Raw genomic sequence first — 12,917 nt, 5'->3', positions numbered from 1 at the left:
AGACACCTCTGCTCATTGAATAAATGCTTTATCCTTTTCTCTTTGCAGGGCAGGGTAGCAAATAGGGTTGGCATTGGTTATTTGCCCAACATTAAGAAAATGGCTGCCCATTTCAACTAGACCTTAGATGAAACCAATGGCATCTGTTTTAGTTGTAGTACTTGGTATTCAACTTGGTATTCAACTTTCAACTGCTGCGTCCCAGAAACATGGCAAACACTCGCCAACAGCTACTTCTTTTCCACCAAAGGAAGCTTTCTACAAGGAAGCTCCCCCACCTTTTTTGAGACAAAAGAATTTAGAATATATTTACCCCAAAAGTCTAAAATTGAGTGCTATTTATTTGTGGTATTGTTTCGCTTTTTTCTTTATAATTGTCTTTGAAACAACTGTTCTTTTTGACCATGTCTTCAGCCCATGTGGGTTCAACAGGAATTTCTATGGCATCTTTTTTTTGGAAGACCTTCTTCAGTGATGGAGAAAAGCTGCCTATTGTTTCACTGTAACCATTCATCTGAGAAAGAAGCGCATCCTGCTGGTTGCAGCACAACTGAGGATCACAGGATCTGGAGATACATGGTGTACTGCACAGGACCTTGGGACAATTGTGATCTAGGTACTCTGGCTGGATGGTCACTGAATGGATCCCTTCTTCATGGAACACCTCCCTGATTTTGTAGGAAGCAACGGGGTAGTCAGAAGTAGAGTGACACTTGACATGGAGTGTAGCAATGTTCTTCCCCTTGATAAATTCCCAGACATGCAGCTCATGAATGCTGCTAACGCCTGGCACCTCCAATAATTTGTTTGCTAGGAAGAAGAAGAAATACAAACAAAGTGAAAAATCAGATGTTTATCCAGGTTCTACAGTATTCCATTTAATATTTAACTGCATCTACAAACACAAAGAACATGTCTTTGAATGGACGGCATAAGAACCTAATCATAACTTTTCCAGGCTGTACAATAATGTAGGGCTGCTATAACAGAAAGCAGCCCCAGCTGAAACAATGAGTCCATGTCTCACTATTGCAACAGCTTCCAAGTAAGAAATAAGGAGACAGGAGGCTGTTGGATGGAACCTGTTGAAATTCTCCTGCCAGCATTAATAATTACATTGGAAGAAACAGAAGAAAGTCATCTTTTGCTGCCCAATATCCTGCAAGTAGTTTGAGAATTATGGGAGCTGAATGGGAACTAAAGGACGCTAGGATGAACTAAGGCACAAGATCATATGACCCAGTAAAACTGGGGGGAAACAATATCAATTTGTAGTATGTTTGTGTAGTATGTTTGATTTTTTTATTTCAGGGCTGCTTTGGAATGCATGTGTATATATATGAGATTTTGTTTTTGAATTCACTCCTCTGAACCTGGAAATTTGTAATGAGATTTGCTTGCTGAATCAATCCACATTTTGTAATACAGTACATTCTTCAGTTTTTAAAGGATATACTTATGATATAGATCTATATGATATAAATATAGATACAGATATATCATATATCATAAATATGATATTGTAATCCACAACGCAAAATAATAAACCAATCTATTTATATTAGTAGCTATGGATTACAAATGTCTACACGTGTGTATAGGAATTTCTGCAAACAACAGCTTCATTCTTCCTATGTGGGCTGTTCTCAAAATACTGTATGTGTCTTTATTAATCCTCTAAGACTTGAGTCATGTTGCTAGGAAATATCGCCGTGTGACCCTTAAGCATGTAATGCTGCAGTGAATGTATAATCCAGAAAGAGCATCAAGCAACTTACCCAATATTTGCATATTCACATTTTGGGGGACCATTTGCAACAAAATGGTTGCCGTCTCCTTGATAAGTGGAAAGGCAGAAGACAGTATGATAAACACCATAACAATAGTCAGGCTCGGATCAATGTAACACTGCCAGTTACACGGTGTGTTCTCATCCAGAGGAAGTATATAGAATATGGAAGCAGCAACCACGACAATAACTGAGCCAAGAGCATCTCCCATCACATGCAAAAGGACGCCTGAAACAAAGCGTAAGGAAAACATTTGGTAACCAGAAAAAAACTGGATAACTATATTGGAATACATTAAGATTCCAAAAATTTGTATAAACTTGTATAGAGAGCAAATATAAACAACAACACCTCATCTCTAATTATGGCTGCCTTATTCTGGAAAAATCTTTCAGTTCTAATATAGTACCTCTTATGTTCAAGGCTTCGGACTTTTTTTCTGTTTTCTGTTTCTTATCCTCTTCAGGTTTTTTCTGGGTATCCGCCGAATCACCTGCATTCAAAGAAGAAACACTGTGTTGTTTATAAGTTCTACACACAGAAAGATACAAATCTTTTCAAAACCAACTTATCTTAATCATTCAGAACCAGCAAGTTACTTATGACTCACGCTTGCATACACTCTACATGCACAGTGTAGTATAATTACAAGCCAACCAAGCAATGGGGAGACATTGAATGGAATTGTTTAATATTCATAAAGACCACCTTATACAACCTGATATCTAATTAATTCTGAAATCTCTTCTCTACTATTGTAGTTTAGGAAAAAATGATTTATAGTATCAAAAGACTGTGAAAACAAATACTAATTGACGCAAAGATTGCTTCCGTTTATCTACTTTAATATTACAAATACAATTATTTCTCTGGCTTTATTCAGTAATAAATTATTATACAAGTACTCTGCCAGTGCATTATTATAAATGTAATGTAATGTAATAGAGTAGGAATGAGAGGTATAAATAAGAACAAGCAAATAGAATAATCGGAAAAGAATGTATAAAAATTAGCAGAAAGAAGCACATGCAACACAACACTTTCCAAAATAAATGGGAAATAAGAAAGGAAGGGTAAAAATTATGACCCCAAAAGTCCTTAAAAGGCAAAGAGAAATTGGTGTAACTAAAGAGAAGGTGGAACGGGACGGGGGGGGGGGGATAAAGAGAGGGAAAAGGCAGCTGAAAGAGAAGGAAGGAAAAAAGGAAGGAATGCGGGAAGATGCTACGAACGATGAGCAGGGAGGCAACCGGTTGGCACCTGCTTTCGGGAGGGGCTCAGCGGCGCTGCCGCTCATTTCCACCATCCCCTCTAAGGCGATCGAACTGCTAGCGACGGTTCGGGTTGAGCTCTCGTCCTCGGGGCTAATATAAGGCCGGGGCGGCGACCCTCGACCGCAGCAGCAGGCCCAGTCCTGGAAGATGAGGAGTCCCACGACATTGATGGCCAGGCCGATCGCGCCTACCACCAGGACGAGCGTGGCGTTGCTGATGGTCTCCGGCCTCGCCAGCCGCTGCACGGCTTCCACCAGGATGGTGAAATAGAGGGCGACCAGGAAGACGGCGTTGCAGAGGGCGCCCACCACCTCGGCCCGTCCGGAGCCGTAAGAGGCGCTGGGACGGCGTCTGGTTCGGTGAGAAAGGCGTCCTGTGACGATGCCTATGCACAGAGCCAGCACGTCGGAGAGCATGGCGAAGGAGTCGGAGACCAGCGCGATCGAGTTGCCCAGGTAGCCCGACACCAGCTCGGTCACGAAGAAGCTCGACGTCATTACTAGCATGAAGCTCAGCCTGCACGTCTTGCCCGTGTAGCGCCCCATGAGGAACCGCTGCTCTTCACTACCGTCTTAAGTTTCTTCCAGAACCCGTCCCGATCCGGGCTGTGAGCTGCCTCTCTCCTCCCTCTCCTCCTGAGAGCGGAGGGTACTGGCGACAAGTGTCCGGGCGATGATGACTCTGCGTTTTGCTTTATAACGGCGCGGGGAACGCCCTTATTCCCAGATACGGAGTAATTTGCAGGTGTGGTCTGGACATATTTACTAGCCATTTCTACAGCAACAAATTAATCCAATGGGCAGAACAAAATTTTATGTTCTGCAGAAAATCCAGAAACAGTTTCCGGGTAGAAACAAAATTAGATGTATTCTTTTCGCTGATTTTAACAGTTTGACATCTCTGTTCGGTCCATCACTTTTTCCATTGTGGGGACTTTTTTTTTTCATTTTTGTGCATCTGGAATTCTCAGATGTAATCAACATATATTTCAAGAGGCAGCTGGAGTTTCTGGGTTTTGTTTTGGTGTTTTTTTGGGGGGGGAGTTGGTCTTTTTTTAATGTTTCACTTCTCATCCAAGAAGCTTCTTGGATGAGAAGCGAAACGCCTTCAAAGAAAAACTATAAACTTCAGTTGCCTCTTGAAAAAGCACCTTTGGGACTTCTAGTTTAAATTTTATATTCATTTTAAGAATATTCTGCGTTAAAATAGGAGTCTGGCCCCAATATTTCTTTGTCACAAGTCCAATAAAGATGATAAGAAATTCCTTCTTTACAGTAACATTTTCAGTGTACATTTATACTGTATAATTTTGACAGTTGTACAGGTGTTAAATGCCAACAATAAATCAACTTCTAAACTTTTTCTTTCAGATTATAGTTTAGTGTAAATTTGAAACTAGACATCCATATGTTTTCCCATTGTTCAAGCATCAATGTATGTGTAGCCAAAAAAAAATCTTTGGCTTTTTCTATAGAATTCAAACTGACTCTTTCTTCATGATAGGTTAAAAAAGGAAAGAAAAGTGGTGGCATTTGCAACTCCAGAGGACCCTGGAGGAAACAGATTACTGTTTTTCCGTCAGGTTTCAGGTCCAGATATGGAACCAAATGCATTGTTCACATTCATGGATGATCTCTGGTGGGAACAGGATGGAAGTGATGCATCCATCCTTGCTCTCCTTGACTTCGCAGTGGCTTTTGATACCATCAAGCATGATATCCCTTTGGGCCAACTTGGGAAGTTAGGCATGGGGGGCACAGTTTTATGTTGGTTCACCTTCTTCCTCCAAGGTTCTAATCAGTGTTAATAGTTAATAGGGGTGCCATAGGGCTTGATACTCACTTCACCTCCATTTAACATCTACATGAATCTGCTGGGTGAGATCATCTGTCACCACGGGATGAGGTATCACCAATATGCTGATGATACCCAGCTATAGACCTCCATCCCAGGTGAAGTGAGTGGACATCTTTGGCAATGCCTGGATTTTGTGGGGGTCTGAATGGGAAATACCGGTAACAGACTTCAACAGAACTCTAGTAAGATGGAATGGCTATGGGTGGACCCTTGTGTGTCCAGGAGTTCATCATCTCTGGGTCTGTCTGTCTACCCCAGACAGACCCAGTGTTTAATTTAGGGGTTCTTTTGGACTCACGGCTCCTGCTCAAAAAGCAAGTGCATCCATGGCCAGGAGGGCCTTTTCTAAATTTCATATTGTGAGCCAGTTATGCCCCTTCCTGGATAGGGAAGTGCTCCACTCAGTCACTCACGCCCTGGTCATCTCCCAGTTGGACTATTGCAACATTCTGTACTTGGGGCTACCCTTGAGAGGTATCCAGAAGCTTCAGTTGGTGCAGAATATGGCTGCATGAGCTATACTGGGTGCCCAAAGAAAGGCACATATGCTCTGAAAACTGCACTGGTGTCACTTTGCTTCCATATGCAATACAGCTTGTTGGTCATTACCTATATAGTCCTTCATGGAATATGTGGTGCTTTATAGATACCTGTGGAACTGGCTTTGCCCCACCACATGAGCCCATCCCACTTGTTTGGGCAAGGAAAGCATGCTACAGACCTCATCAGCGAATTCTGACTGGCAGGATCAAGGAAGAGGGCCTTTTCTGCCGCTGCTTCTTTGTGGATCATCTTGCCACAAGAGGTGAGGAAAGTCCCCAATCTTCTAGTCTTCCAGAAAATGTTCAAAACCTGACTGTGTATCTTTGCATGTGGGACACAGGGGCCCTTACAGCCATTGGGTTGGTTGGCCCTATGAGACCCCCATACACATCTATATTAACCACTCTTAGTTGCCCCATCTTGGACCTCTCCATCACTTGCAATTTTATAATGTTTTATATTTACATTTGCATTTTTTAAATATTAAATTATTCAGTTGGAATGTTTTATTGTATTGATTAAATTGTCCACCACCCAGACTCCCTCTGTGAGAGAGATGGGCCTCATTTAAATAAACAAACAAGCAAACAAACATCATTCCTTTGAGTTTTTTCCAGCAAAAGAGAAAATTTCTCTTCTTCAAAATATTTGTTAGGAGGGATTAAGCTTTTCTTTTTCTCAAAATTCTGACAGGAATTTCCTTTAAGACAATTATGATCACATTGTCAATCTTCAATACCAGTCAATCAGAGCAGTTTATTTGATATACCTTGTCCATCTCTAATTCAGTTTTTTTTCCTCTCCTGCCAACCTATTAATTGGTACAGAACACAATGGTGGAGATATTTCTGGAGGCCCCTTGACTGACTCGTGTAACACAGCTGCTGGGCGAGCTGCACTGGTTGCATTTGCTTCTGGGTCCAATTCAAGGTGCTGGTTATTACCTTTAAAGCCATTTATAAAGGGGTCCAGGGTATCTGAAGAGCCATCTTGCCCCAGTAGTATTGGCCATCCAGCAGAAAAGGCCGACTTTGGTCTGTCAAAAAATTTTAACTGGTGGGGTCCAAGAGAAGGAATTTTTTGCTCTAGCCACTGCTCTCTGGAATATTCTGCTGGAGATGAGGTCCACCCCTACCTGCCAGGCCTTTTGGAAGAGCCTTAAAACTTCATTCTGCCAATTGGTCTGAGGCCACATTGGGAATATTCTCTGCTACAGGTGCCTGATGGGCTATAGAGAAGATCCTCACGCTCCTGTCACCTGTCCTCTTCGGTTTTAGTCTCTAATTAATTTTATTTAATTTTAATTGTTTCATATCATCTTTTTATCATTCTGTAAGCTGTCCAGAATCCCTTCAATAGTGGAATGGGTGGTATATAAATTTAATAAATAAATATATAAACTTTCATTTGGATTCCTACAGTGGAGTTCCAGCTGATAGCTAAACAACATTGTTCAACTCTCCTATTTAGAGACTAGAGGGCACTCTTGCACTTTCTATTTAGTTTGTAAAAAAAAGACTACAATCAAGCAGAAGCTTCAGTTGAAAAAACCGGGTGGACATTTTTTTTTCCTGAATCCTACAGTCAACTCCCTCACTACTACTACTACTTTTACTGTTCTTCAGGTTCCTACAAATGGACTAAAACCTTAGTAGGAACCAAGTACTTTTGTCTGTTACACCAAGGTGTAACAGAAAAAAACACGAGAAACATGAAAAAGCTGCAATTTCACAAGTAGAGATGGAATATTTCATTTGTTTTATTTCTATTTCCATTTCTGAAATGCCCATCTCCCTCAAATGGATGGAACCGGATGGAAGCATTATCTCTGGTTTTATTCATACTCCAGCCAATGATGGTTACAGGAATCAAATAGGCTGCACTATGTAAAACACTGCGGAGCCTTCATCTAATATCAGATTGGTCTGATTTCAAAAGATTTCTGAAAACGTCTTTAGAGTAATCTGTCTCTTTTCTAGCAGCTATCTGGCAAGAATAGAAGAAGCAGGAAAATTCCATCCAGAAGGTAGATGTAGATGTAGATTAGAACTGAGGGGAAATTTCCTGACAGTTAGAACAATTAATCAGTGGAACAGCTTGCCTCCAGAAGTTGTGAATGCCCCAACACTGGAAGTCTTTAAGAAGATGTTGGATCGCTATTTGTCTGAAACGGTATAGGGTTTCCTGCCTAGGCTAGAAGACCTCCAAGGTCCCTTCCAACTCTACTATTGTATTGTATTGTAGAGATATTTTACTTTTTACTAACCCTAATCCTTACTTTTTCCTAATTGACTGGATGCACACAACGCACTAAACTATGGTTTGTTTAACTGAATACATGAAAGTTGAATACATGAAAGTTGGATTCAGACAATAAAAAGCCATGACCAAGCAAACCATATTATAATTTAATATAAGATATGACACAAATCAGAAAAAAGAGCTTTATGATTGGCTATGGTCTTTCATTAAACCCTCTACAGAAAAAAAAAGTTCTTTCCTGATAAGAGACTTTAAAAGTAACTATCAGCATTTGAATGGTACATCAAATCCTGCTTTCCAGGAAAGGGAACCGTGTAGTTGAAAACATTTTGTCATTTGAAATCTTTTTCCTGTACGCCCAAAATATGTGAACCTTGGTCCCAAAGAATAACTTTGTAAAGTTGCCTGTTCTTTCACTCACAATAACTCATTGAGCATAGTTAACTTGCAGGTCTTGCCTAATTGACATCTATACTATCACCAAATCCTTAACTGCTAGAAAGGGATGTCATATACCCTTGGACCTCACCAGATTGCAAAATTATCACTAATGTCACAGGGTGCAGACAAGTCAGGGAGTACAAAAAGTCAGTGAGTGCAAAGAGTTTGTTGCATACAAAAATCTGCTTCCTCAGCTCCTGATCAGCAAGGAATAGAGGCCAATGTAGTATCTAAGTAATGCTAATACTTGACTTAAAGACCCCCGAAACCAGGTAACTGATCCAGTTTTGAATTGAGCTTTTTCCACAATAATGATTGAAGAGATAAAATTTATCTTCTAAATATATACAGTACATCAGGGATACCCAAACTTTGAGCAGTCAAGGAATCGTGATTCAATATTTTTAATGGGCAAGGACCAGAATGTGTAAGAAGACTGGTGCAATTATGTCATATGTTGAGAGTGGCATGCACTGATTGAAGTGTTAGACCTGGACTTTGGAAACCTAGGTTCAGATTCACCCTCTATCTTGGAAGCCTATTGAGTGACATTGAGCCAATCATTCTTTGCCCAACCTATTGGGGGAAATTAGAAGGAATTGCCTTGACCTTCAAGAAGCAATGTGGGATATATTTCTAACAAAGCATGTCATATGTGCAAGCTAATTCTGTTTTCAGGGAAGCTTCTGATACTGCTTTGTATAAGCAGGAGGTTGGACTAGAAGACCTCCAAAGTCCCTTCCAGCTCTGTTATTCTATTATAAGATTGTTCAGTGAGGAACCTTTGATAAGCATCTCTTCTAAAGATATTAAAGTTCTATAAGATGAATCCACCACCTTCTACTTAGAATCACTGAACATAATAAATCTAGAGAACATATTTAGTTAATAACAAATTAGCAGTCAGAAATTATTTATTTTATTTATTCCTCCCTATGAAACTCAATGTACAATGTCCAACTGTTTGGTTCTATTTAGTTTTGTTTTGCTTAACAGCTTTGTAACCTGTCTTGTCTGCAATGACTCACAATAATAGTTAAAAACAAAAATGTGTATCTTTGGGGCAGTATATAGGCTTGAAGTAGACATATGCACTGGTAGCTTCTTTCCAGGTGTAGAATCCTAGTTGTATAGCTATTTTTTTTGTATAGCTTTACATATGTAGCTCCTATCAAGCAGAGCACCTTATCTGAAGGGTGTTGAGGACTTGGGAGAAAAGTATTGTTTTATACCAAATGCATATTATATAAAAATATGAGTGAAATTTAATGTTGCAGCTCCTGCTAACTGCAGGAGATGTTGATTTTTAAAAAGGAATTGGATTTCAACAGTTCTGAAGAAAATTTCTCCCAAACCTGTAATATCCTCCTGCAAATTGCAAGGTAAGTAATTAAGTTTCTAGGAACGGTGATATTTTTTTTTTTGTCCCATCCTCTAAAAAAAAACAAAGGATAGCATTTAACAAATCACGGTCATGCCCACACACATACATTCCTAGAGCAATAGCTATTTTAATATGTTTTCTATAAATGAATTAAAATATTTTGAAGACTTACATATAGTTGGAATAGGAATCATCACTGGACTATCATTAGCAAAGTAATCTAAAAAAGAAGAAAGTAAAGAATGTTTTAATATTCTGTGAATGACTCTGGCGGATCTCATTGCACTGCTGGACACAGCAATGTTATGGTTTCAGAGGTTTTGTGTTGGTAGAATAGATGCCAATCATGCTTTTTCTTTTGAGTACTAGATCTGTAAAGTAACTATGGAACTTCATCTTTCCTAATAATTAAGCTTTAACAGTTTAGTACAGGTTCTTAGATATTAGCATTGGATCTCACACAAGGTACAAGAGCAATAGCTATTTTAACATAATTGTTAAAATTGACATAATTGACACTTTTTTTGACATAATTGACACTTTTTTTCAGTAAAGATAATGAGAATATATCTTCTCATTGTATGTGTTGCACAGTAGGATCTGAAGCCAGCTTAGATACATTCATCCCAGTTCTTTATCAGTTTGAACTATCTCATTAATGAAGTTTATGCTTCATATAATTGTCATATCAGAGTTTACTCCTGTATATAATTTGTTAGCTGCCGTCCATACCTTATGCTTACAAAGGAAGACAATTGAATAATTATTAATTGCTTCAGAAATTGTCTTCTTTTTTTCCATTGTGTATGATTCTCAGATACTGCCTGGAAAAATGCCTGCAATTTTCTTGACAAGCATTTTTCTGAAGTGGGTTGCCATTGTCTCCTTCATAGGGCTGAGACAAAGTGAATGGCCCAAGGTTATTCATCTAACTTTGTGCCTAAAGGTGGGACTAGAACTCACAGTCTCTCTAGCCTGATGCCTTAACCATTACATCAAACTGGTCCTCATAAAATTTGAAAGATGCTCACAATCACGAACCTTAATAGGTGCTTAATCTATTGACTCAAGTGTTCATCCAGCCCAACCTTGCATGTGACTGACCTACTGAATTTTGCCCAGAAGGGGACTTCCAAATTCTAATTTGTAATATGACCAAAAACAAGTAGAATGAAAAACCTAACCAGTTTATTAAACTTACTAAACTTAATAAAATCAAACTTAATTTGTCCAGGGTAGGTGATATCCATTTTGGCTGTGCATTCCTATAGTATGCTCAAAAGGCAAATGCAGCCTTCAACTCCAGAAGAGTTGGGTATCCTTATTATATAGTTTGATATTTTAAATGGAAGTAGATACAATTATAATAAACATATGCTATTTCAAACTATGCAAAACTATACTATACTATAAAACTAAATACAGACATACTGGATTTACTGCATATCTCTTGACAGAAACTCATTTTGAGTTTCAAAAATCAAGTATCAATCTTTGATGAATTAAGGCAAATATCAATCTTTGCTTCTAAGTAATTGGTTAGGGAAAGGACATGCCATTATTATGTTGCTTACCTGTTGCCACATCTTGGTCTACAGAACCATGACAGTAACAACAGTCCATGAAGATGACATAACTGAGCACGTTGAAGAGCAGACCTACGACTCCGACAATGAGAACATACAGAGCTTGTTCTGTCTTTACTGGGTTGAGAAACCTCTTCACAGCTTCAATCAGGATGCTGAACATCAAAGCAGTGGCAAAGACAGAATTGCCAAAGGCTCCTACAACATCAGCCCGCAGAAAGCCATATGTGTTGCTCTTATGCCATCGTATGCGACTGAAACGGACACCAAGCAAGCCAATAATCATGGATATCAGGTGGGACAGGACGGCAAAGCCATCAGAGGCTAGCGCAAGAGAATTGCCCACATATGATACTGCCATTTCTACCACAAAAAGTAGAAAGGTGACAAAGGACATAAAAAGAAGCCGGCTGCTTCTTCCCGTGTAGCGTCCCATGGCTTCAATGCTCTTTGGGTTCTCTGCGTCTAGGGCAAGCGCCTAAGTAGCACTAGCAAAGATTTCAGCAATTCTCTTCTTTTTATCATCTCCTGCTGGAGATGTTTAGACGTTAATTTTTATAAGACGCAATAAAACAATAAATCCTGTTTCAAGGGTAATCTAGCAAGAGGTTATCTTGCAAAGACCGTTACATAAGGAATACGTAAAACATAATGCTATCTATCTGCCTCTAAAGTCACACGCTGGTTGTTTATTCCTCATGATAGCCAAAGTACAAAACTATGGAGCTTTTTGTGTATTTCACTGGATCCAGTCTTTTAAATAACACTAGAATAAACAAGAATGGGTCTTTGGTTTCATTAGACATATAATCTTGTATTGTTGTTTTTCCTCTTTTATTTTCTGCAAATAGATGGATAGACAGATAACAAGGAAGGAAGATGTTTTACTGCAAATTCCTCCTCCATTTATTAAGAGATTCGATGCCAAATAACTACAAGGCATAAATGAAAGTGTTTTCTCACTCCCCAACTAAAGTCTGCATTACATGCCCGGCATATGTAAAAGGTCAAAGATCTTTACATCAGTAACATACCCTAAGTCCATATTTCTCAAGCTTCTCAAAACTGTTATCACCATTTTTTCTAAATTAAATTTGGACATGCCTTCTTCTTTCTATACATCATTACAAGGTTGAGAATGCAAGATAGTCTTGCCTAAAAGCCAACAAGGTGTCCCTTGGCCAATAAAGCATTCTATTCTGTTCTATTCTATTTGTATGGGAAAGCTCCAGGTTCATTTTTTTGTAACCTGGTCTACTTTGTAGGAATGTTGTGGAAATAAAATAAGAAAACCATGTTGGTCATGGGAAAAGGTTATAAACAGAGCCAATTCATTGGTTTGTATGTAAAATATCCCAACTGACCAGAAACAAAAATGGGAAAATCTTCCTTTTTGAAGTTTTGCTTCAAAAACAAACAAAATGCATTCTAATGCAGGTCTCTCCAGAAACTTTGGAATACTGGCTGAATAACAACATAACACAATTGGAAGGGACCTTGGACTCCTGCTCAAGCAGGAGATCCTATATCATTTCAGATAAATGGCTGTCCAATTTCTTCTTTAAAACCTCCAGGGATGGAGCATCCACAATTTCTGAAGGCCACCGTTAATACTGCTTCATTGTTCTGCCAGGAAATTCCTCTTTAGTTCTAGGTTGCTTCTCTCACAGATTAGTTTCTATCCATTGTTCCTTGTCCTGCCTTCAGATGCTTTGGAGAATAAGTTGACTTTCTCTTTTTTGTGGCAGCCCCTTAGATATTGGAATACTGCTATCATGTC

At 39.2% G+C, this 12,917-nt stretch overlaps 1 protein-coding gene across 1 annotated transcript; it reads right to left on the bottom strand.

Annotated features, from left to right (window-relative positions):
* Positions 1 to 322: 322 nt before the first annotated feature.
* On the bottom strand, positions 323 to 3,929 carry LOC309385529 (calcium/manganese antiporter SLC30A10-like; the record flags this gene model as incomplete). The annotated part of the gene is made up of 4 exons (XM_081940051.1): positions 3,051 to 3,929; positions 2,200 to 2,283; positions 1,779 to 2,018; positions 323 to 810 (listed from the first exon to the last, which is right to left on the bottom strand). The coding sequence occupies exons 1-4, from the start codon at positions 3,607 to 3,609 to the stop codon at positions 323 to 325; spliced, it is 1,371 nt and encodes a 456-aa protein (XP_081796177.1). The 5' UTR covers positions 3,610 to 3,929.
* Positions 3,930 to 12,917: the final 8,988 nt, after the last annotated feature.

This window comes from Natrix helvetica, assembly GCF_964273705.1.
Source record: "Natrix helvetica genome assembly, chromosome: 2".
NCBI lineage: Eukaryota > Metazoa > Chordata > Lepidosauria > Squamata > Natricidae > Natrix > Natrix helvetica.
Note: the sequence above shows the minus strand (reverse complement) of the source record. Positions and strands in the feature narration are given on the sequence as shown.